We start from the raw sequence: 25,669 nt of genomic DNA, 5'->3' as shown, positions 1-25,669 counted from the left end.
TGATCATAAAGAATACTTTTGACTCCACCGAGCATAACACTCTCTTGGTATTATAAGTCAGTGACCTGCTATAAAAGGCAGGCTTAAGAGACATTGTTTTTTTTTTAAAGCACAAAAAAGAAAGAGGGGGAAAGAACAACATTATAGTAGACCAGGGGGCAAAACAGAAATAGTGAGTAGAAAATGTATTTGACTTCAGCTTTACACTGTGGCAGTTTCCTCTTTTAGGCAGAAACCCTGTAAAATCATGTCTACTGACATTTTTTTTTTTTCCTCAGAAGTACAGGCTCTCCCCACATCTCATCGGGTGTTCACTGGTTACCATTGTTACGGTAAAGATCCAACAAAGAACATTTATTCTGTCAAAGTTCTTTGTGTAAAGCAGCATTAATTGACTGTGGCAAATCAAATAAAGGAGACAAAAGTAGCTGAAAACCACCAGTACAGACCTACTACCTCGGGTTTGGCAGGCAGGTAGGGGTAGCTGTCTAAAATTTCCAGTGTTGCCTTGTCAAACAAGTGCTTGACTGATGATCTAAAGATCTTGTGTGTGAGCAAACATAAGGATGTGTGTCGGTGCGTGTGTGTTTGGGTGTCTCTGCATACTCATATTCAGTGCAAACACATTGGGTCAAATCCCGTCTCCACCATGGCCCATCAGCTCTTTTGTTTCAAGTGAAACACATAAATCTACAGTATCATCCATCCCTGACCATCTCACTACCTCATTTCTTTTGCAGATGTCGGTTGCACCTCTTCACGGAGATAAACTGTCAGGCAGACTGGCATGCCTTTTGTTTATCCAGCCTGATGGCGGGCCAACCCGCTTTACACCCCCCCCACCCCCACCCCCGCCCACCCAGCATCAGGTCCTAGCACAGCCCAATGTACTTGAGATTGTTCTGGATGATCACGTCCGTGACAGCGTCGAACACAAACTGGATGTTGCTGGTGTCAGTGGCACAGGTGAAGTGCGAATAGATCTCCTTGGTCTCCTTGTTGCGGTTGAGGTCCTCAAACTGCCGTTGCACATAGACGGCCGCCTCCTCATAGGTGTTCTGACCTTTGTAGTCAGGGAAGCACACTGTCAGAGGAATGCGTTTGATCTTCTCTGCCAACAGGTCCTTCTTGTTGAGGAAGAGGATGAGCGACGTGTTGGTGAACCAGTTGTTGTTGCAAATGGAGTCGAAGAGGCGCAAGCTCTCCGCCATGCGGCTCTGTGTTGGGTGTGGAGAGAGAGAGAGAGAGGGGATAGAAAAAAAACAACAGAAGATCAGGATTTTCAACGGCTCACTTTGAAGCAACAAACCAAATCAACCCAATTCCTCACACCGTCAGACCTCATTCACTAAAGCAGGATGGTGCATCCTGAGAACATTAGACCATGTACGGCATGAGTCGAGGATAAAATGAAGATGAGATAGCCGGTCGGCTTTGCCGACAGTGCGGCTTCTCTGTTATGTCAACAGAAGCTCGAGACAGATGAAGACCTGCGTTTGAACTCTGCACATTCTCCTCTGAAACAGCTGGTTAATTCTTTTTTCACCACGACTCTCTTCCTCAAAGTCTAAAACTATGAAATGATCAGTGACAGAAGATGTGCGTCTGTCATACTTTTTAATTATTACAGATCGTTATCATGCTTCTGAAGTATACGTGTGAATATTACTTTAATTGTCACGCATGAACGTTTGAATGGATCAGGTGGAGACGACTGTGTCAACAGAGAGGCTGTTTATACTGAGGACAGACTCCATAACCGTCCCAGCTCTATGATATAGTTTTCTTCTCCGGCCTTCAGCTGCATGAAATAAATCTTAACAAAGATCCTCCAAATGTTGATGCATTATCTTTTATAGCCAGAAGGAACGCATTAGGCAAAATTATTTATCAAGATTTGTTTCACAATTCTATAGTGGAAATCACTGATGTCTGCCATGCACTGCAGATAAACGAGTTACAGTCACAACAGCAGGAAGTACAGCGGCAAAGGCTTTGCAGCAAAACCAGGCATCAGCATTAAATCAGAACTTGTGTCTGTGTCATAAAATGTAGTTTTATATTATGTAACTTGTTGATCATTCCTCTTTTTTTTTTTAAATGTAATTCTGTTACATTCCGGACTGTTTTTTGGTACAGAAGAAAAAGCCAATGCACATCCGGTGTAACGTTTGTGACGTCAAATGTATAAGAGAAAGGGATAGAAAGTTGATCTGTTCATGGCAGCTGCTGGCATGTGGCGACTGGCCAGTAGCTTGTGACTGGGAGGTTGTCAGAAAGAAGACTGCTATTTAAAAGGTTACAGAAACAACATGGTGCTCTGAGCAAATCACAAGATCTGCACAGCATGAAAAAAAAAAAAAAGATACTGAGGGGAGTAGCAAAGGATGAGACAATCATTGATCATTCAGTGTTGAGAGTACACTATTTTGGGATAATGATCAAAAAGCTGCAATTATGAGAAAACAAAGTTGTATGTAGAACTTACGCTGTCCAACCAGCAGCTAATGTACATGAAAAACCAAACCTCTGGTGAAATGAAGCTAAAAACTGCAGTTCCTCAAATGACCACTCGAGGTTGGCACCAAAATCAAGTTAATCCCCATAGACCCCCATGTTAAAATACCCACTTTACAGCAGAAATAAACATGTTTACTGGCTGATAATTAAACGGTTTGGGGCTGTATAACTAATTTTTCTGTTTGTGACAACTGTGCCGGGGTGAATTTCTGCATTATATAACAATTTCAATTATATTGCGGTTTAAAGTCAGGCCGGGCCGCTTTGAGTGACATGTGTGTTCTGCCAAGTCGCTAGCCACAGGCTATATGAGGCCTGTTGAACAACAAGTATTGTGAGCTAAGATACCGTAGACATTTTTTTTCCAAGAACAGCAAAGGAAACAAACTGTGGCTTTGTTCAATATAAACTGCATATGTGTCTGCAGATCCCAGTTCTGCATTGAAAGGTTGAAACTGTTCTTTCTTCATCCATGCGTCCTCCTTTCTGCTACTGCTCTCTCACATGTTGTAACCCTCAGACTGATACATAAGCCCTTCTTTCTGTAGAAGGATGTTTCCCTGGGGACAAAGATAATGCTGCCTAAACATTGTACACTACACACAGTCATGTCAGGCTGTTTGACCTCCTCCTCGTCTTTCCAGGGTGTGAAAACAGGAGCCCAGCCGCTAAGAGAGTAGGGCAGGAGACAGCGAGCTGAGCCCAGGGAGCCTTGAGTCTCTTCACCTGGCCACTACGGCGCTTGTATGCTGAGAGTATCCTAATGGGGAGCGGAAAGAGGGGGGGAGAGCACCCATAGGAGCACTAAGACCCCCTTCCTGTGCTTCAAACTCCCACCGCTACACACATAAACACCCACACAATTCATTTCCCCGTCACCTCTTCCTGTCAGAGTAGACCAGAGGCGCAGGCTTTAATTAAGCTTAAGTATTAATGAGGAACTTCACCCCAGTGTCATTGCTTTGTTTCCCATAAATATAAATCACTTAAGTGTGCAGCCACCCCCTTCGTAATTCATTATGCTTTCATTTTAAATGCCTACAGCCTTACAAGATGGGGCGCTTTGCTCTTATCTATACCGATGTGATTTTCTCGGTCGCCTTGTTTTTTTTTTCTGCTGTATCTGAAAATTTAATTTTTCTCCCTTTCTGTTTTCATTCTCTGTTTAAATTCCCAATATCTCTGTTACTGTGGGCAGCAACGCTTCTGGTTTCAAAACATTTAACACATTAGAATTGTACATGATATTATTTTTTTTGCTAGAATCTTATCTAAATCATGTTTTTGATTATCAGATGAACACAAAATGACAATTTTGTATAATTGTCTGTTTTGCTGTATCTTCCTACTGTGTAGGTGTATGATGTGGATCGTAAATTCTCATTTTCTCTATCTGCTATCATCAAAATCTAAAATGATGCTTATTCTATTATGAGACATAAGGAAAGACTAGTATGGGTGAGCACATAGCCTGGTAAGGAAAATACTGATAAAAGCATGTTTTTTTCACGTGGTGTGTCCTTGAACAGCCCCATTCTGTTTCCTGGAAAGCTCTTTTTTTTATTTCCAAAACACCATTATGTCACCATTATTTCATATGAAGCAATTCAATTACATGATAGTAATACATTTGCTAACCCATTAGATGGTTTAGATGCTGTTAGCCGAGTGAGGGAGAGTATTCGTGAATACATTTTGAGACAGCAGTCTGACACCTTCCTTTGTGTTTCTGAAGCAACGTGATGTGGTTTAAAGTCACCGATCGGGGAAAACTGTCATTTCACATTCAGATCAGTTCATGCGTCGCCTCTGCTGTGGCTTGAACAGAAAAGTGCACACGACTGACAAACTTTGATCATGAATCTTGATAAAATTCCACTCGTCTTTCATGCGGCAGGTAATGAATTCCTGTTTTCAGAGATTGATAAAAATGATAATTGAGACAACGGAAATGGAGCTGACACTGCAGTCGGCGTCTGCTTTGATGTTTTGGCTAACACAAGCGTAACCCAGTGCTATAACCTCACCTCTGGGCTTTTCGTTTTCACCTCACATACACACAGAATCCACTGCAGTTGCTCAACCTCAGCCACTGCATACAAACCTGCAGCACACGTCCATGGTTTTGCACCCACAAACACACTCACGCAGGCACACAATACATGCATGCACATATACACCTCATATCTATTCTCTCCAGCGCCGCTGTTTGTTGCACAACCCCCCCCTCCCCCCCCCCCCCCTCCTTCCCTATTCTTTACTGCTCTCCCCTTCTCATCCTCCCTTCCCTAGTCACAGCTCACTGTCAACAGCGCAGGATTAGGAGCATTTGACTGGCCTGTTGCTAAGCAACAGTAACCAGGGCAACCGATTCATTATGAAGACAGGGATGGGACAGGGAAAATGCATCAGGGAATGGGTTGATGGGTAAATGTTGTACTGTAATTACTATATGGTGTATTTTCTGTCTCGCTGCTGCATTGAAACTGAACCGGCGTCGATGTGGTCGGTCGGAAGTTTGTTTTATGCTGCTGTGACATTGTGAGAGGCTTTGAAGACTGAGATCAATGAAAAAGGATGTAATGCGCAACCTTCAAAGCAACACTTTTGTATAGGTGTGACTGTTCTCTGGGAGCCATTAATTAGTGGTCATCATACATATGCATGCACAAAAAAAAACTGATAAATGTCTCAAAATGATGAATAATGCATTCTCGCAAAGGAACGCTTCCATTTTCGCTGTTGTGTTGTTTTCCATTAGATAAGACATGATTCACTGACACATGCTCGTTCACAAAGCATTCTACTGGTATACTAAGAAAACCAAGAGTCAGAGTTGCACTTGAACTAAAATCGACGAGTCGCCTTTGGTCCAGAAAGTTGAATCAGTGGCATTCATCATTTTCAATTGTGTCACTGAACGTTAGTGATTGAGTTGTTCGAGCTCACTAAGGTAAGGAGGCATATGTTTGTTGGCAGGTTTATGTTGAGTTACATGAGGACAGGAAGGTCTTTTACTGTAAATTAATGTTAGTATTTTTCATTGAGTTGGAGAGTAAATGACGTGGATAGAAAGGCAGTAAAAAAAAAAACGACTGTTGCAGCTCCCACTTTACAATGCAATAATTTGAATTGAAGCTACAACACATTCATAACAGATCGTATCAAATAATCAATAATCAATATGTTATACAACAGCTCTGCTGAGAATGAATTCAACATTTCTGAGTGCTTTCCGGTCTCAGCTGTTAGATCTAGTTTGTCTATCGAAATACATGTGAATTTCAGGTGAGGTTATTTTTGTTGAAGGTTCGTTATCTTGCAAGAGGTGAAAGTGAGGGTGTGGTCATGTTTTGCTGTTTTGCTTGCACAGCTGTCTCCTTTTCATACAAACAGACCAAGTACATGGAAGCCATTTTCTGTGAAAATATGTGCACATTTCCCCTGAGTCCAGTCTGCCTACTAGGTTGCTATTTATTATCATTATTTCTTTAGTTATTACTATCTGTTTTCTGGTATCAAGATATGTTGCTTTGTCCATAGTAGGTGACATATATATATATATGATATGACATGATATATACAGTATACTGTATACATATGCCATTAAGATAACTGTGTTAGAAGCATTTTTTTTGCCTAATAGGCATATATAGGATATATTTGAAGAATGTAATTTTTTAGGTGTTTTTTATTCCAAAGGAATACTATTTTGTCTGCATATTAGCTAATCTGCTAGTATTCTTCTCTGTTTGTATTGAATCAGGCTCAGTCCGTTACCCCTCACTTTGTACTGACCTTCATTCCATTAATCTTAACTGATGCTGAACCCAACATAACAGAAAACAAATTGGGTTTCACTGCGGCCATGGTGCATCACGTCAAATAAGCAATCAGACACACATACGGCGCACAGATACAAAGACTCTTCTCTTCCTCACATTGCAGATGTATTGAGCATGTAGAGGCTAGACTGTGTGTTAGGTAACGGCTGTTCAGCAGTGTGGTGTCAGCTGACAGTAGTTATGGAAGCAGGCAGCTCCAAGATGCAGGACTTGACTGAGGCGCCTTCAGTAGCTGTCAAAGGAACCACACCGATGTATAATCTAGATCCAGCAACATTTAGATCAGTTGTACAACGAATGTGCCATTTAGAACTGCTGCTGTGTTACACCGCCTACATGATCGCCCTGTAGATTTATGAGGCTGTGGCCTGATGTCCTGTTTGTGTGGTTTGTACCGTTACGGCCTCTCAGCATCAGGCTTCTGTATAAATACGTTTTTACTAGAAATAACTGTTACACCTCAGCCACGATACTTTATGAGTATTATTGTCACTAACACGTTCAATTTCACACATTTATTCTGCATCGGACTAAATACTCGACCCATGCGGTGCATGATATTCAGTTTAAAATGTGAGTAGATCATCGCTCTAGGTCACACTTTAATAAGCTCCTGCATCCTGTTACACTTCTGCACATTCCTGCCATGTGCATGTTCTATCCACCCATTGCACATTGTATATAAATATAATTATACTTGGGGGCATTAAGACATTGTCACATCTGTTATAAAACCACCTACTGAGTAATGTAATTGCAAGTTATATAATGTATAGCACACTATTTACTATTCTGCCATCAGGTGTGCCCTAACCATTTTTTCCTGGAATCTTCCTAGAAAAGCTTGATGATTTTTGATTAATGTAATGTCATGAAAGTCATGAATATTAGATTTTGCTTTATGTTCTATTGCCATTGGTGTAAAATCTGCACACATTTAGCATTTTGAAACCAACATCTTCAAATCATTGTGAATAATATAGTGGCTAATTACAATAATAAGAATGTCAGCATGGTTTTCTGTGCAGTGGAGAGAGATGGGTATAGGCTAGCTGACCTTGAAAATTGAATTAACCTTTCACTTAGCCCTGCCCCCCAATGCTACTCCGTCAAGCTGTCAGAGCTACTATGGAACCCACACTGTCACTAAATGCACTCCCTGAATAAAGGAGATCTACTTTTTGAAAAAAGCTAGCATAGAAGTGCTTAGGCTAGTTAATGATGCTAACATACTAATGTTAGAAATGAAACAGCTGGCAGATTTTAGGCTACGGTTGGCCAATCTGTCTTCAAGGAGTGAGACTTAGCAAAGATAAATTAGCTGAAGAACATTGTTGGTACGCAGTTCTGGCAACTGAGACACCAGTTTGCCAGCGTCTGTCTTTATAAACACGGCTTTGTTCTGCTACAAGCTCGCTGTCTGGTGTGCAAATACTCAAATGATTGCCTAGCAATGGCCTGCTTTTAGCTTCGTTTTGGTGCTCACAATATATTTGCAGTAGAATGGCTCACATTGAATATGGATGACAAGAAAAAACATTTTGGAAAATGCATGGCCATCACCAGATTCATTCATGATTCTTTATCGGTTAGCACTATCACCTCAGGTTAGCGGGGTTAGCTGATAGTGCTGCTGACATAAGTGAATAGCATCAATTTGTAATGGAGAATAACACGGTGTCCTCATCACAGACACGGTAGCTGCGGTAGCAGCAGCATGCAGACATCATGGCATATCTGAAACACTTCAACATACATATCAATCTAAAACCCACATGATGCACCATATGGCCTCAGTCTTCTGATGAGTCGCTGTGCTAATGCTATTCACAGAAAGACAAAGGCTATTTGTGAAAAGGGCTTCACTTGTATCGGATGTGGCCAGCATTAATTTTACTATGTCACAAGCTTTTCCATCGTCTGGCTGAAGAAACAGCTAATGTGTTTACAGAGATCTTTGGCTTTATGTGTTAAAAACACATTCTCAGACGGCTCTGCAGCAGGTCACCCGCTTTAATTCAAGGATATTATTCTGTCTGGAACTTTTGATCCATTGCTGCATCGTCTTCCTCTCAGAATAACAAAAGTTGTTTTTTCTAGCACCTGTGAACTCCCATTGCTACACAGTGCCATCACAATCTGTTAATTCTCACAGGTACAGCCTCACACTTTATTCTGTGAACTCAATTAACACCATACTGCATTTTCTCCTCAGACTTTATTTTTAAACCCATAAAACTAATTGATTTCATGTTCCAACCCGGCATATAGCGTACACCCTGTTTTATCCAGGTAACTCATGAATTGTAAGGCCGGTTCACTTACAGGAATGACAAAGATTCCTCTGTTCTTGGCTCATTGATTTTGTTTAAAGAGGTATACATAGACACTGGAACCTCTTTAGGAAGAAAATGTGATCCCGCCTGTGAGGAAATAAAAAATAGCTGACCCCTCATAGTTCGTGTAGTCTAAAAAAAGTAAAATAGTATCAATTGTTGACCTTCCATTATCAAAAAGGCAGTTATACAAACAACTGCCCAACGATTCCAAAACACTCAGATAACAAAACAGATATGCGATATGGATGGCAAATTGCTAAAATTCCACAACAATGAAGGGGAGATAAGCAACACTGGCCATTCTCATTCAGACAGTTTTTGAAACAGCTTTACTACCACATGAAGGCAAAGTGTATGTGTTTCTATCCATTTCTACAAACTCAGTCCATTCAAGCCGTCTGGACGAATAACTTTGGAGAAGGACCACACAATTTGGATAAGGCTTTCCAAATTGTTTATTAACAAAATAAATGAACTGGTAGAAATTTTGTTTCGGATGAGAATACCAATTATGTCTTTTACCTGTTACATTAGGAAAGAGAAGCTGTTCAGGACTTCAAGTAAATTCTATGCCATTATGAATATCTGCCCAAAAAAAGGTAGGAAGGGTTTTCTGACTTCTGTGGCCTTCTCTTCAACAGAAAATACCATTCATGCAACCTCCGATCCCTAGACATTTTATTTTCATACAAAATGAAACTCCCGTAGCATTAGACCTGAACTCAAATTCCACGGAGTAGAACACTTAGCCGGTGAACCTTTACTCTCTGTTTGTATAGGTCTGTTTTCCTACTCTGAATGATAAGCTGTTCAGCAGTTTGGTGGTTTGGGAATATTTCAGTGAGCTAAAGATTGTGCATTTGTTCCCAACAAAATTATAATACAATCATTTCAGAGCTGACGTACTAATGGAATGCTGGGGTATCAGTTATGTTTTTAATTCGTAATTGCTGCATCTAACATTCAATGTTATACTCTTTTTTTGTTTTGTTCGGATACTATTGTGTTAAATGGAAGCAATCATCAAACAACATAAAATTATTTTGGAAATACCCCAAATTCATATCACACAGCCACTATCTTAAAAATGCACGTAATCATGAGAATAGGTCGAAAGTTGAAGATGGGGATGTTTGAGGAAATGACTCAGCAGAACAGCCTTGTGTTCTGCAAGAATGTGCGAGCGAATACACGTGTGCATACAGTCACTGTGACAAACGTGGGCTCTTTTAAAAACAGATCTTTCTTACCGTCTGGTTGTCCTCGTAGAGTTTGAGGTCGTAGCCACTTAGCTCGACACAGAAAATGATTGCAGTCACGCCCTCGAAGCAGTGGATCCACTTCTTTCTCTCTGAGCGCTGTCCGCCCACGTCTACCATCTTGAAGGTGAGCTCTTTGAAGGTGAACTTGTTCTCCACAATGCCGGTGGTCATGTCGCGGGACCGCAGGATGTCCTCGACAGTCGGGATGAACTCGAGTGCAGAGATGCGGTCCAGGTCATTCAGGTAGTAGGCGGTGTTGTCCTCTAGGTGGTACTCGTTGGATCGCTGAAAGCACTCCTGGACCCCTGAGTCGGCCCACAGGCGTTTCATGACCCCCTGCAACTCCAAGGTGATCTCCCCTTTGCTCTCGGCCGGCCCCGTGAGGGCAAAGAGCTGCACGGCGTCGTAGGCGCGGTCAGCATTGTGGAAGTCAATCTTGAGGGTGGTGAGGGCGCGGATGATGCGGGTGAGCGAGTCGATGGCGTTGTACAGGATGAGGGGCTTGTACTCCTTGCAGGCCTCCAGGTTGAAGCCGCCGCTGTGGATGATCTTCATCTGCTTGACGATGGTGCTCTTGCCGGAGTTGCTGGTGCCCAGCAACAGCAGCTTGATCTCACGCCGCTGCCGCTGGCTCTCCGAGCGCAGGTGGCGGTCGATCCGCCGCGAGCGCCGCGCAGCTTCCTTCTCCTCTGAGCTCTGACGGCATCCCATGGTCCTCCACCACGTGGTGAGCACAAAGGAACTCGTGCTGCTGCTTGACGGGAAAGCAAATTACAACGAAGTGGTGACCTAGCCGCGACTGGAGCTGGAGAGGGGTTCTCGCTAAAGGTAGGAACTTGCCAGAGAAGAGGCAGACAGAAGTTTTTTTTTAACAGTATAACACTAGAGAGGAGAGCCACCACACAAAGGAGAGGCTCAGGAGCATTTCATTCCCTTTGTCCAGGGGCAGTCGGTGAGTCCTGTGTGGGCAGAACCCAGACTTGTGGGATGCCCACACAGCGCCTGGCACTGAGGTTGGACTGCCTGCTGAAGCCAACGGAGCTGGGGTGCATAGCAGGGGCTCCCCCTGACGAGAAGCTCTGGAAGAGTTTTGGGGAATGTTCAGCGTATTATCAGTACACAAAGTGTTTGGGCTTGATGCGTGCGAGTAGCAAAACCCCCACACTCTCCTCCCACATGGCTCTCGCGATACGTTGCCCCTCGTTTGGTTTCTGCAACCATCCACCTCAGATGGATATTGGCCTGTTCAGTTTTATCTTCCGGGTAAATCTCTTCTGATTCTTCTCTGGTGCGATATCTCCCCAGCAACTGAAGGGCTCCGAGTCTACCAAACACATAAAACAGAGAGGAAAAATGAATAGCATGTTTGAGACAAATGAGAGCAGTTTTGTCAATTTGCATCACATCTTTCTTAGATTTGTTAAAGGGATAGTTCAAAAACGAATAACACAATGGAAACGCCAACTGAAAACAGAAAACTATTTATGATCGAAAATTGATATTCAGTCCTCCTCTCTTGGAGAAAAGTTTGATACAACTCGTAAATCTGTGCTTTAGACTAAGAGCTGGAGCCACAAAATAGTTAGCCTAGCTTACCCATACTGAAAGCTCAGTGACTGAATCTAGCAACGTTTATTAAAAACATATACAATGCTTTATTCATCAAATATAAATAAATCCGCATTGAAATCATATACAGTCACATGCATACTGACCTGCACACTTCCCATTCAACCATCGCCAGGCTACACTTGCTCTGTGTACACTGTCTCTGCTCCTAATAGTTACACACCCCAACTCTCTCCCTCTGCAGTCCTGTGTTACCATAGACCCTGGATCAAAGTAGACCTCAGATCACCACACCCACCCATTTAATACCGCCGCGTGCACACACACACACACACACACACACACATGCATGCACACACACACACACAGATTATATACACAATCAAGGTCAAACATACGCATAGAAACAGGCAGAGAAAAACAAACACTACGATTTGAAAGGAAACGGATGCAGGACTAACACGATACATGTGTTTCCTTGCAGCCAATGGCACTTTCCGCTTTTCACGCTAACACACAGCATCTCTGACTGTCATGCTTCTCAGAGCTTCTCAACGAACGCATCAGGTGAAATGCTTATTTACTCTCACGGTGGAAAATAACACGCTCAAGCCAACAGTTGCCTCGCATGCTTTCATACCGCTGCAAAGCCCCTTCTCCTTGCCCAGATATCTTTTTTTTTTTATCCCTAAGATTCTACACTGTAATCTGGGGAAAGGGGAATATCTGGTTTCACTCCTCCTTGCATATATTAGCTGTTCAGGAAGCACAATGTTTACTTTATTGGAACAAATACTGTATTTTACACAGTTTGGGGACATAAATTCAGGTAAAATACTATCGTACTCTCTTATGTGATAAATTGAAGGAAACAAATAATTTGGAGCAGCGAAAGCCTGTGGGAATCTGTGATAAATAGATGCACATTGAAACAGGCTGCCCGCGATTGGCTGAGTAACAAATGTGAAATCATACTGTGGCCTAGTTTTGTTGGCGAAACTATTGCAGACCTGTCACAAAGAGCGAGGGGCAGAGAGAGAGAGAGAGGAGAGAGATAGAGAGAGAGAGGAGAGAGAGAGAGAGAGAGAGAGAGAGAGCATTTCTCAGAGTTCAGTCAGCGAGGTCCACTCTTCAAATGACGGAGAGGACAAACAGAGCAGAACAAAGCCATAACAAAGCATCACAACACAAACAGAGTGGAGCGCATTGTTTCCTGGCTCCAGGCACCTGACTACCCTCTCAAAATGGCATAGCCAGCCAAACCGGTTAATGCACACCACTGATTTCGAGGGCCTATGAAACACATTAAAGCTGCGTGTGAAGTCGTTTCAATTTGCCATTTCGAAAATATGCAGCACTTGCAATTCTGCACCTTTTTTTTTTTTTAAGTCATACCACTTTAGATAATGGCTAAGGAAGTAGTCTACTGGCAGTGAAAAATCACTGTATATTATTATCACATTAAAATTGTATTAATCATATTCCCTTTTCACTGGGTGGAATAAAACGTGGTCTATTGCTGACCTAAACCCTAATAAGTAGAGCATAACACAACGGGACGAAAGGCCTGGAAGTTTGAATATTTCAACAAAAACGGATAAAGAAAATGCCTAATAACACGCATATTCTTTTTTTTTTTTTTTTTTACAAATTACATACATGAAGCTGAAATACCTCTGAATGCATGCAACAACAAATACAATACAATCTCTCTTCCACATGATGCCCACAGTGTCATCATCTTTACTTAATAAGGATACATTTCCAGGCTTACCTGCTCTGGTAAATCCGATTTATCCTCATATATGTAAAATCATCTTCCAAAAAAACTGTCTTACAAGGATACCTGGGCCAAGTTGGCTCCGCTACAAAGAGGAGGCGTGTCACTTTAAGAGTGAGCGAGTGGTGGTAGAGCCGTGGGGGCCACAGAGAGAGGCCAGCATCTCCATGTATCATGAGGGCTGAGGTAATGTGATAGCCAAGATTAGCCCGAGCTCGGTCACTCTCCTTCACAGCTCCCACTGCTGCACACGGCCCGTCGGCTCTCCCTCCATCACTCTCCCAGGTGCTTTACCTCCTATTATTAATTTACTGTGCGGCAAATAATTACAAGCCCACTCTTTATTAGAGATGAGTAGTCACAGTGTGTTTCTGTTGCATAGCAAGTGTCTTCTTCCCTACTGCGGTTGTTGAGTCCATGATGAAAACGCAATTAAAATTGGGGTCAGTCATATTAGAATAGAGTGGTGGTTTTAATCCATCAGAGGCTCGATATTACTGCTTAGATGTGTGAAAAGAAAGATCCATTATACTCTATCTACGAATGAATGGAAAAGTGTGCACGTTTCTAGCCGTTTAACCTGAGAAGATAGGAAAACCACGCAAACAACTGCCAAAAACATAACTTTCAAAATGAGGAAATGAAAGAGGTAAGCAGGTTAATGTACAGCCATTGTTAGACATATATAGAATATTCAATTGTATCTAATAGCAGCTATTTTAAATCAGTGATGTGCTGCTGAGGAACGTTGAAAGTGCATGTGACGCTGTGGCGCATCGATATTATGCTTTACGAGTGTGTCATAGTTGAGTCCAATTACAGGAGATTATTTTTGAATGAAGTACAAAAAGTGCAAGAAAAGAAAGGTGAAAGGCATACGTCGCTTCGAGTCATCTTGTAATGCTTTATGAATGAGGCGTGCAGGTGTGTGTGTCAGCGCTGCAGCCGGCGGGTTTGCGTTTCAGGAGGGATCGGATGAGGAGCTCCGGTGAGAATAACAGGCAGCAGGAAGGATACTGCATTTCACAACATCTGCCTCCAGCGGAGGACCAGCGAGCAATTTATAAATCAGTTATCCGTTTACATCAAAAGCAACTACAAGAAGGAAATTGCCCATTCATTTCAGCTAAGCAGGACAAGGACCTTTGAACAGCACCCTTGGGGACCGGTAGGTGTGTTGAGATAGTGACTGAACATCACTAGACTGCATTTTGTCAAATTGTTACACTGACCCCACCCAGCAATCACAAGTGACTGACAAACTAAACAAATAGACTAAAATAGTGTGGTGGGCACACAGATGAATAATTCTGTGTTAGACCTCAGCCTGCTTTCACTTTAAAGGTACAGTGTGTAAGATATGGCCAGATTTTTGTTTAAAACGAAGCGAAGAAGTAGAGATTTCAAAAGGGTGTGATAATAATACATCCATGGTGTGTTTTAATAGTTTGTTTATTGGATTAAATCCAAAGAGGCAGAAACAAGAAAACAACTCCCACCTCGTCCTCCCTGCCGCCCAGAGACTCCAATAAACAAAATTCCAAAGCACATAGCTCCACAAGTCAAGAATATAAGATAGCAACATTTTTTTGTCTAGCTTCCACAGTTCCCAATTGTATGTTTTCTTGTCTTGTTGTTCTTTTAATAAAAAGAGATAAAAAAGATGATTAGTAGAGGTGAAATCCTGCCCCCTATTACTTTGGAGCAGGTGGCGAGGCATTAGTGTACCTTTAAGGCTTCGGAGTGGTGACTCCTGTTAACACCTGACTCAACACAGAACGTAAAAGCATCTTTTTGTTTCTCCACTCACTCACTCACTCACTCACTCACTCACTCACTCACTCACTCACTCACTCACTCACTCACTCACTCACTCACTCACTCACTCACTCACTCACTCACTCGTAGAGCTAAGCCGAACCCAATGATCATGCTGCCGCTACGTTCACGATCCTCATTAGGAAGACACAGAAAGGCGTATGTATGTTTAACCTTGACTATTCAGAACAGTATGCTGTTATGGAAATGTGACTCATATGCCCCACGGGTGAGCAGAACAACTGAACCTTCTGTGTCTACATCATTCATTGAAATGTCACAGGCCCCGCATTGTGTAGTAAACATTTTTATTATGTAGAATAATAAAAAGCGCGACGTTGTCTCACTGACAGATGCTGGCATTGAATAAAGAAGCATCCCAGCAGTTACAGTCCCTCCAGCAAACTAACATTACATGTGCATAACAGTACACATGCAGCTCACATGCTTTACAATCAGCTGCACAGTGCTCATGTTTTCACATCTCAAGGCGGCTTTCAGTATAACCTCTCAAGAGGTTACCGAAAGGCTTAAGGCTGTCTGGTTTGGATATTTAGGAGCTTGGTGGTGACTGTCAAGACCAGCTCTATGCGATTTTCCAGTTCAGCCTTCTTTAGAAAATAGTATGAAACTCGGACCGAGTTGTATAGAATCAGCTGAAACAAGTAAGAAACAAAAACAATGTTGTGAAATTCCTGGCACAGAGAGTTGCCCAGCGGAGCAGAGAGGCTTTCTATGCAAGAGGAGGACGTTATTCATTTGTCTGCAGATGCAGTGAATAAGCAACACTTTAGTGATACGAATCTGAGATGATCAATAGGCATGCTTTCCTCAACTATAATGTCTTCAGGCTCAGATGAGACTTCTACGGAAAGAGCCGACAGAGTTTTACAGATGTTTGAAACAGAAAATTAACCTAAAGTTGACGATGGAGTTGAAGGGACTAAAAAAGAATCCATGCAATGCTTTAATTCCCAAAATGAAGGCGTATAACAGAAAATCTGGTGAACGGATGTCGGAGCAGACTAATCCTCTTTCAGATAGACGTGATTGTTGGCATTATCTCCACGGAGGGCAGAGATTTGAAATGTACCAGGGAAAAACAGGCAAAGAAATGATGAAAGGACATAAAATGATACAAAATAAAATGCACTTAAGTGGATTTGCACACATGAATAAGGCTGTCGACCCTTTGAGTGGAGTTCAGGGTGAGATGGGTTTGAGTAGATCGTTGGAGCCGTGTTGATGTTATTGAGCTATAGCGGCGCATCAGCACTGCACACCTGCTGAAGGCCTACTGAAAATTTCCATGTGCATTAGCATTTCTTTGAAATGGATGAGAAATTGACACTCCCATAGTGACGCTGTTGAAAGTTGAAACAAACACGAAAATATCATCTGCAACTGAGAAAACAGTCAACACGGGAACAGCACACCTTTCGAAAGAGCAGACTTAAGTTTTATTTCAGTGTGATGCAGAATAAAAAGATCATAAAACAATATCTGTGCAAAGGTTAGATATCAAAGGTTGCTAGATAATAACACTTTCAGGCCCCTGTATGAACATAATCATACAATTATGAGGCTGTAACCACTGGAGGTTTTCAAATATTTTATCAGGAGCAGCTCTTTGCCTTTTCAATAAAGTGCTAGATGTAAATATTACAATTTCAATTTGCATATTTTAAGATCAAAACCAAAGTTTTTATTGTGATTATGACAAATGGATGCAATATTAGATTCACCTGTGTCACCGCTTGCTTGAACCAAATCAAATCATTAAAATCAGAATAATCTAAGAGAACAATAAGCCAGTCATAAAAAGGATATATGCTGCGGTCAGTAACATCAAGCAACAGCAAGATTACATGAATTAATCTAAAAGTACAAGCCTTTGACTAGAAAGAAATGTTGTATTTAATTACTTTCTATATATATATATATATATATATATATATATATATATTAGACTCAAGACATGAGGTTTCAAGCTTGCCGTGCCGATCTAAATACTGTGGAACATCTTTGTGTCCGATTGACTGTATATGACTCAAATCACGCTCAAAATCAATGGGCCGAGGTAGATACCCATAAAACATAAGATTTTTAGTTTGTATATGTGAAAATTGTGTCGACATAATATGGTCTTTGAAGAACATTTCAGTCAACAACCATCACCTATATTATAATCCCACCACAGGATAAGGGCTTGTTCTGTTTCATTAATAAACAAAGCCTCTGTTGCCGGGTTGTCGTCAGTTTGTCTTAAGGTGAGGGTAGTGTTAGGGTTAAGACGGCTACGGTTAGGGTTAAAACGGCTACGGTTAGGGTCAGGCTTGGGTTCAAACGTAGCACTCTCTCAGGCCCAGGCACTCTGGGAATACAAACATTTTTTAAATGTTGATAAAATAAATAAAAAGTGGAAAATGCATCAGAGATGGGCAGTATTACCAACCACACCATTCACTAGGTCACAGTATGAGCTTGGGCCTGCAGGTTAACACGCACACACATAGACCTGCGTTGGTTTAGTAGCATGAAAGTGTTAGGGTTAGGCTCAAGTGTTGTTTTCAGTTCCTTGTAGGAAGGCACCTGACAGCCCATAAAACGTTGCTGTGGACTTGGTGAAGTGATACTTGATGTGACATCAAATGTGAAGGCTTTTCTGTATGTACACTCATATCTGTATGTGTGTTCACACGTATGTGTCTGTACATAAGGAGGACATAATCATAGCAACACCACAAAATACAGCCTCTAAACTGACCAGAGCTGAATAGGACACATTTTCAACACAACTGAACAAAGCACAAAGGAAGGATTTATAGCAGTGTTATTGTATTAAGTACAGGTATACCTTGTAAGTGATGGTTGTATTTCGATTGGTCGCCAATGTCAATAGTGACCAGTTTGACAGAGTGTAGAAAATGATGAAGAATGGAAATATTCATAAACTCAGCAGCATATTTAACCCTGCTCGACTCACATTTGGCAACATTCAACTCCTTGAGCAAAGTTTTCAGTACAACTTTAGACCCACACCCTTTAATTATTATATTTGGCCTCCGAGCCAAAGAATGTGACTTGCCTTTACTACCTTATTAGCCCGACACTTCACACTTTTAAACCAAGAAGACCTCAAAACCTCCATCCCACGTCAGATGGACCAGGGATATAATGTTTGGTCTCAAGTTGGAGATGATAAATGTGTTTTTAGGAGCAAGAGAGCAGGATGCCTTTTCTGTGATAATCTCGGTTTGGGATAGCTCCTGATTAAAGTCAGGAATGGCAGTTTGTATTCATTGTAGGATGAGAGTACTTTGATATTTCAACAATGTTGAAGCTGTTTGTTTTCTTTATTGATTCAGCAGTTTTGGACAGGTTTTTTTCTGTCTGTCTGTCTGTCTGTCTGTCTGTCTTCAGTCTAACTGTGTGTACATTTTCTTTTTATAAAATTCTTCAATGCGTGATTTGTACGTGTGTTCAAACTGGAAATGTTATGTGTGGATGTGTAACATTTCAGCCACATACATGGTGACTCCTTTTAAATGGGCTTCAACTATGATCCAGAATAACCAGGATGTCTTATCAAAACAATAATGCCATAACTGCTATGTTGTTAAAAACAAAAAAACTAAAACTAAAAGTATAGTATTTAATCACACTGTCTCATTTGTGTTCTCGAAATGATCGGACTCCCGTCTACTAAGGACTCCTGCCTCAGATTGGAGCAGAGAGGAGTATAAAATCCGCTGTGCTAGAGATGTTACCCGTCTGCCAAGGTTTTCTGGAATTCCTACGTACAGCAGCTAACACTGTACGCCATGGGGGCTTGTGATAAGATGGACCTGGCTACTTTGGCAATTAAATTCTTAATCAGTCAAAATCCCATTGCCACCATTAACATGGGAACAATGCTTAGTTAAAAAGGGCCTTTATCTCCTTCCAGTACTCCTGATAGTCTTCACTGTTTTTGCTGTATGACCAGAAGCTAACGTAGAACAAATGGGTAATGGCATTTTAACTGATTGGTAATAGTAGCAAACGTGGGGGGGGGGGGGGGGGGGGGGGAGTTTGGTTCCAGTTCCAAAGGGTCAACTATGGAAACTGAGATTGACTTGAGACAGTAGTCTAACATTGTGGAATAACAGGCCGAGAATCAAGTTCACGAGGCTGATAGATCAATACCACTCCAATGCCGGTTGCTAACGCAGATGTGCAGATTATTACATATCATGTCACGCTACTGAAATATATATACTGCATGTTTAATAACTGAAAAACACACTTTTTTGTGCATCTTTGGAACTAAATAAGTCTTCCAACCTAGATGGCCTGGGTCTATGTGATGACTCATAGCTTTTTGGTCGCCACGGATAGGTCAGAATCATGAGATATAGGTCGCAGGCAGTGTGATCCTCCATCAGAGCAGTTTGCCATACTTTATGAAAGATTTAACCTCTGATCCAAAATAAGAGCTGCGTCTGGACTAGCCTACTTTCCCTACAATAATCCTTTCCAATACTAAATGTTCTTTTGAGTGCCGCATGGACAATAGTGCAAAAAATGGAACAGGAAGGGGAGCTTGTCATTCAGGCTGAAAAAGGATACCTAGTTAGCCACACATTTAAATTGGCTGTCAAAGGGTCTCGAGTATGAGCCTTCCAGCAACCATGTGTCTAGGATTTCTCTATGAGCAGACTCCTGGGGGAAGGTGTCTGAAAGCCTCTAATGTCACATAGCACGATCACTTCATATGTCGGGCGACAATGTATTTAATGGATTTTAAATTTACGATGTCATTATAACCAGTGAGGTCAGAGGGTTTTTCTGTGCTTGGAGTAGATCTGCGATAGGTTAACTCAAACCTCAGATCTGTTCTGTGTGCCTTAATGAAAAATACATTAACTGGTATTAATCAATATTTTTTAATATGAATCAATTGAATCAGTCATTTAAGTGGTTGAAATTATGAAGAACTACCACCCTTATGCGGCTCTCCAGAGCTTTATAGCCTCTTTTAGCAAAAACAGGAACAGCTTCAAAATGGTAGATTGACAATGTTAACTAACTGGTGAAAAATTCAAGCAACCTGCGAAAAATAACTTGGTGGAGACCAAAGCGGAACTAAAAGGAATATTTGCTCCGCGTCTGCCGGATGTGTAAATAGACAACTGTACTGAAGTAATAGGGTGGTCACTGTGTAGCTGAGGGCACTTTGTTTGTGTCCCCCAGAGACACATAATTGAATAATGCAGCTTTGAGAGAAACACTCTTCTTTCCTCGGGACATCTATAACATGCATGAAGTTTGCTGAAAGGACCGAATCGTCTGGCAGTTGAAGCTAAATCCAATATAAGCTAATTGAATTATCTGTCAATGGCCTAATTAAAAAATTGCTATCCCAATATATATTATCCGACTTTGTTATTTCAAACTATTAATTTATCTCTTGGAATTGTTTGCTCAACATTTCACGCTATCGCGTTGCGTTATCACTACTGGCTTCCCTGGACGTGGACTTCATAGAAAGCCGCCTGTTTACTGTACACATGTGAGGACACTACTCATTCATTATAGGCAACAATGGTGGGCAGTGTTCTCCTCGCTACTCCTCCAATGCAACAGGCTGTTTGGAGACGGGGTGGGGGTCAGGCCTCTGTATGCGAGATGCTTTTTCGTGATAATGCTCTGTTTAACATTCCTGATCTCAGTGGCTCTGTTCCCCCCTTCTCCGATCCAGCGGGTCACACTGAGTCACAAGGCCAGCCAGTGATTACAATAGCACGTTTGTGCACAGGCTGAGCTATGTCTGCTGTGACGGGATAAGATGACACAAGGTGGACACTAGAGTCATTTGTGTGTGTGTGTGAGCACACGTGTGAGTCTTTGGGTGTATCTGTCTGCTAAGATCTTTTTGCTGTCGGTGCAGTCGGACATTTTTTCTAACTCTCGCTATATCATGTAGATCAAAACAATTCAAGGTTTGCACTGTAAGCAGTGTAATCTTTACTCAAACGCTGAAAGGTAATATTCATTTGGGTCATGACAGATAAGATAAACGCTTTGTGCAACAGAAGGAAATTGTGGGTAATAGAAACTTTCAGGCTTGTACAACCCACAGACGTTGGTGATTTGATAACCGGCGAAGGAAAAGGAGAAATAACTACTGCAACAGTTAGCCGTTAACCCACATGATCACAACTCTAATGCATAAGGGACAATGATGAAGTAGATGCTGAAAGGAGTGATAAAAAAACAGTGAAATATCTTACATATTGCAGTGGGGCGGGTGCCCCTGCAGAGACTTTGCAAGATTTACATCAAGTGATGAAATCAGCATCCAGAAAGGGCCCCACCTACATTTTAATGCAATTATGTTTAATTTTGCTCTAACGCCAAACCCCCCCCCCGAACAGATGCCAGCCAAACAACCGGACAGTGGACGCTTTGTGTTTGCATGACGAATGCGTGGGTAGGAGAGAGATATGACAAAATGTCACCTGTTCAAACAGGGAAAAGGCAATTACGCTGCATGTTAGACACAGGAAATCAGAATTGATTTATCTACCACAGTCCAGGTCACTGGACTACACCAGCAGCTTGGCTCCACTTTCAGGGCACTTTCTTGGAGAAGCGCGGACCTGCATGCGCTAATCAAAAACAAGCTCATTGTTGTGCTATAAACTTTATTTTTTGGCAGTAGAACCGGAACGTCTGTAGTAATCACAGGATGCGATACGTGTCGGCATGTGTGCGTGCACCCATGCAAGCACGCACACACATTCGGTATAGACCAACATCCCTTAAAAGTGTGTAGTAGGCCATACGCTCCCTCATTTTACCCCCCTTCCCTCCCTCTCTCCCACCTACTTGTTGTCATATGACTGCTGTTATGTGTGTGCAATGGAACACAACGTTGCTCTGTTAGTCCCTTCTGCTCTGCCCTCTCAGATTTGAGTGCTGTAAGTAAGGCCCTCTCATTCGCCGGCCTCGGGAAAACAGAAAGGCCCCTGTATGTGACTAGCAGCAAAGATTAGAAAGGGTGGCAAAGAGAAAGAGAGAGAGAGAGGGGCGAATTGAGCCCCCAAAAACATGACCTCGACCTTTCTCGTTCACGGAGCCCCGCCTCCGGGGATCGATCCAGCTGACAGCTTGCCTCACTGATCTTTTTGCTTATTAGTGCTTATTATTCCTCTCTACATCAGTGTCTGTCTAAAAGAAATGGCTGCCAGATAGTGTCTCCTAGTCATTTGTGTGGAGATGGCACTTTGTCCCAGTACCTGGCAAGGATTAAAGGCCCCAAACAAACACAAATGCTGAGCCAGCTTCATCAGATCAATGCCCTGTCTGAACATACAGCGTGACAAAGCAACTGAGAGAGCGGAACTTTAAGGACACGCAAGATCCATTTTAATGTTAATTCTCACAACAAATGTATAAGACGGGTGTGTTTATGCTGGTCCTCCCTATATAGGTGGCTTTTAAATTAATCATTTTATTAAGTAGGCTACTGAGGGAACTACATTTGGGCCTCCTCGGTACTTAAATGTAATAGAGCTGAGTTTAATTGTTGGTTTAGAAGTCGGCTGTGTGCTCATGCAAAAGGTTAAAAATGGCTAAACGTGCACCGCACTGTGACATTAGCCTTCTCGGTGCAAAAGCTGCTTCCTCAACCGCCACTGTCACTTTAAAACCAAGTCTGTGCCTGCTGTCCCCTGCCATTATGTCACCCAGTGGAGTGGATGTAGCATGTAACAAAGGAGGTGGAAGGAGGTCAGCTCAGCATAGGTTTTATCACACTATTGGTCTCGTTCTTATATGCATAAAGGTTGCCAGAGTGGCGGCATACTGCACACTAGAATCGCAACAAAAGGGAACGAAAATATTAGCTGTTGATGCTGTTGGAAGGAGGCATTATGCTTTATTTAGTTGAGGTGTATTCACTAGTTTAAGTATTAATTTTGAGTTTTGTGTATTTGGCTCAACAAAACCACTTAATCAAAAATCAGAGCAATTTTATTTCTTCCAAAATAATGTTAAAATAGTCTGAATAAGGGTATAACGACATTTTTCTCCATGTACGTGTGTATGTGTGTGTGTGTTTGTGTGTGAAGCCTGGCCTATTACGTAACCATGTGATTAACCTTCATATATCGCACCAGACCTCGTCATCCATCATTTTAAAGCCAAGGTCATTAGTAACCTCTGACAGCTTCCAACAGAAGAAAACTGAACAATTATACCGATATAATTAGGGTTGATTGGAGCTTTTCACACGATGGATGAGACCTTGGTTCATCTTCTAGTGGTCAACAAGTGACTGTAGTAGTTGATACTGAGAACAAGATCACAACTGGACACAATTGTGGCATTCAAAACACAGACGGCGACCCACTGTCTTGCCAAAAAAGGAAAATGCTGTTTGCATGTAAAACATGTATTGTCGCGCATGCAGGTCGGATTCTGACTGTGATATTTTAGGCCACTTTTTTTCCTCCCATTAACTGAAATGGAAGCAACATGACGTGCATCTTGTCTTCAGATGGCATCATGAAGAGTTAAGCTTCTGCACATTTTGGTAACCGCCCTAAAACAGACCCCTCGAAGCTTTAATGAAACCAATACTGCACTAATAACAATACACCACTTCACCACACTTCCAGTCATCTATACTTGGAGAAACGCATGGATGTTAATTCATTTGATTGATCAACGATGACAGAAAAAACAGCATGATTTAGATGCATCTTGGTTAACGGTGAAGTTCCAGTTCAAAAACTGCTCCTCTGAATTCTAAAACGTTCAGCATTTTCTTGATCAAGAACAGTGAATTCAACTTGCAGCTAGCTACGAAAGCCATCAAAATTCAAATTTTTCCGGCAACATTACACCGCTTCAGCAAAAGTATCAATTTATTCCTGATCCATTTTGGTTGCAGTAGAGCTCAAGAGATAGAGTGGAATTTATCCACCATCTTTGCCTTGATTCGAAGATGTCTCAGGGCCTCGATGTGAGCATCCGCCGGTGCAACTATCGCAGCACATCCAGTGCTTTTTTTCCCCCCCTGTCACATGCTCAGAAACGCGCCCTACTTTCTCCCACCGTGAAACTATCCCGGTCTTTCCCTCTCTCTCTCTCTCTCTCATCCAATCTGTTCCAAATCTTCTCTTTCCTTCATTCTCTCTCTTGCTCTCTGCTGCATCAACCTCCGCCCCTCTGCCCCATCTGCCTCCCTACTGTTAAACCCCCAGCCCACTGACCCCTCCCTGCACTGGTTCTCTGTCTCTGTCTCTCCCTCTCTCTCTCTCTCTCTCTCCCTCTCAAGCATGTAACACAAACACACATACAGTACACACAAATACACATGCTCTCCTGATGCTTCACAACCAAATCCCAACCCCCCATTGAAAAAAAAAATACTCGCTCTGTTGAAAATATGAAAATTGCTGAAAATGTCACAAATCATCCTGTTCTGCCTGCTGAGCGATGAACATGCTCTGCCCTCTCCATCTTTCCCCCCGCTCACCGTGTCGATTTTTACATGCATAAACGCACACAACAAATAAATAAATCCCTAGTTTGACAATATCGACGCATGTCGATGTAAATGTCCCCCCAGCAGAACAGCAGGACTCCGAATCCTACAACGTTCCTGTGCTGCTGTCAGGCCACAATTTACCCGCTCATCCCAGCGCCTGCGAGCTCCGCTGGATTTGTGCACCTCCCACTGCAAATTCACATTCGATGTCTCGTGAAGCCAGTTGTAAGCACTGAACACCTGATCATGTGCTTTCACTCTCTCATTTCCCCTCTTTTCCATTTCGTAGCTTAGGCTCTGGCCTGGACGGAGCACAGACACACACACATATACACACACGCACGCACGCACACACACACATCGTTGATGCATCCTTCACTTGTCCTACATACAGTAATTACATGAACTGAGCGCCGCGTTCGGATGAAAACATGCTACAGGGATGGAGGGATGCTCTGGGGAGATGATGAGTCAAATCGCAGGCATAAGAGATGGCAGCGTCCGTTGGCACCGAGCTAGCAGGGTGGAGGAGGGGACTGGACAGGCTGTCTGCCTTGGTGCCATCTCTGAACATCACCTTCCCCATTTTAGCAGGAAAACACACTCAACCCTCCACAGAATGACTGTAATGAAATGGCACAATGCTCCTCCTCATGTGTCCAAACCAGACTAGCCTTGTGGTGATTACACATACAAAAAGAAGCAACAAAAAAAAGAAGCTTTGTGTCTGTTTGAGAGTAGTCAGGCTTACCGTGTTCACAAGCCAGCATCCATTTACAAAGGATACTGCAGACAAGCCCTTACAGGGAGAGAAAGGCTCTGTGCAATCCACCTTTAGTCCTGGCGCTTCATCTTCATCTCTTTCTCATATTCACAGGGTCACGCACGCTCACGGACACATCTCTCTCGCTCTCATCCAGTAGCTCCCTCTTTTCTCTGTCTTTATTAACGTTTTGCGTTCTATATCCTCTCTTGTTTGCTCCCAGGCAGTTGAG

General features: G+C 42.3%; 2 protein-coding genes across 2 annotated transcripts in view; one reads left to right on the top strand and one right to left on the bottom strand.

The window, feature by feature from the left end:
* The window catches only part of ggcx (gamma-glutamyl carboxylase), a 198,885-nt gene that overhangs the window by 18,707 nt on the left and 154,509 nt on the right, over positions 1-25,669 (top strand). The gene's annotated exons all lie outside the window — the stretch shown is intronic.
* On the bottom strand, positions 834-25,666 carry gnaz (guanine nucleotide binding protein (G protein), alpha z polypeptide). Its single transcript, XM_084034468.1, has 3 exons — positions 25,426-25,666; positions 9,955-11,290; positions 834-1,217 (listed from the first exon to the last, which is right to left on the bottom strand). Exons 2-3 carry the CDS (start codon positions 10,675-10,677, stop codon positions 873-875), a joined length of 1,068 nt encoding a protein of 355 aa, XP_083890594.1. The 5' UTR covers positions 10,678-11,290; positions 25,426-25,666; the 3' UTR covers positions 834-872.

This window comes from Eutrigla gurnardus, assembly GCF_963514095.1.
Source record: "Eutrigla gurnardus genome assembly, chromosome: 19".
Lineage (NCBI taxonomy): Eukaryota > Metazoa > Chordata > Actinopteri > Perciformes > Triglidae > Eutrigla > Eutrigla gurnardus.
The sequence above is the reverse complement of the archived record's forward strand: the minus strand, read 5'-3'. Positions and strand labels throughout refer to the sequence as shown.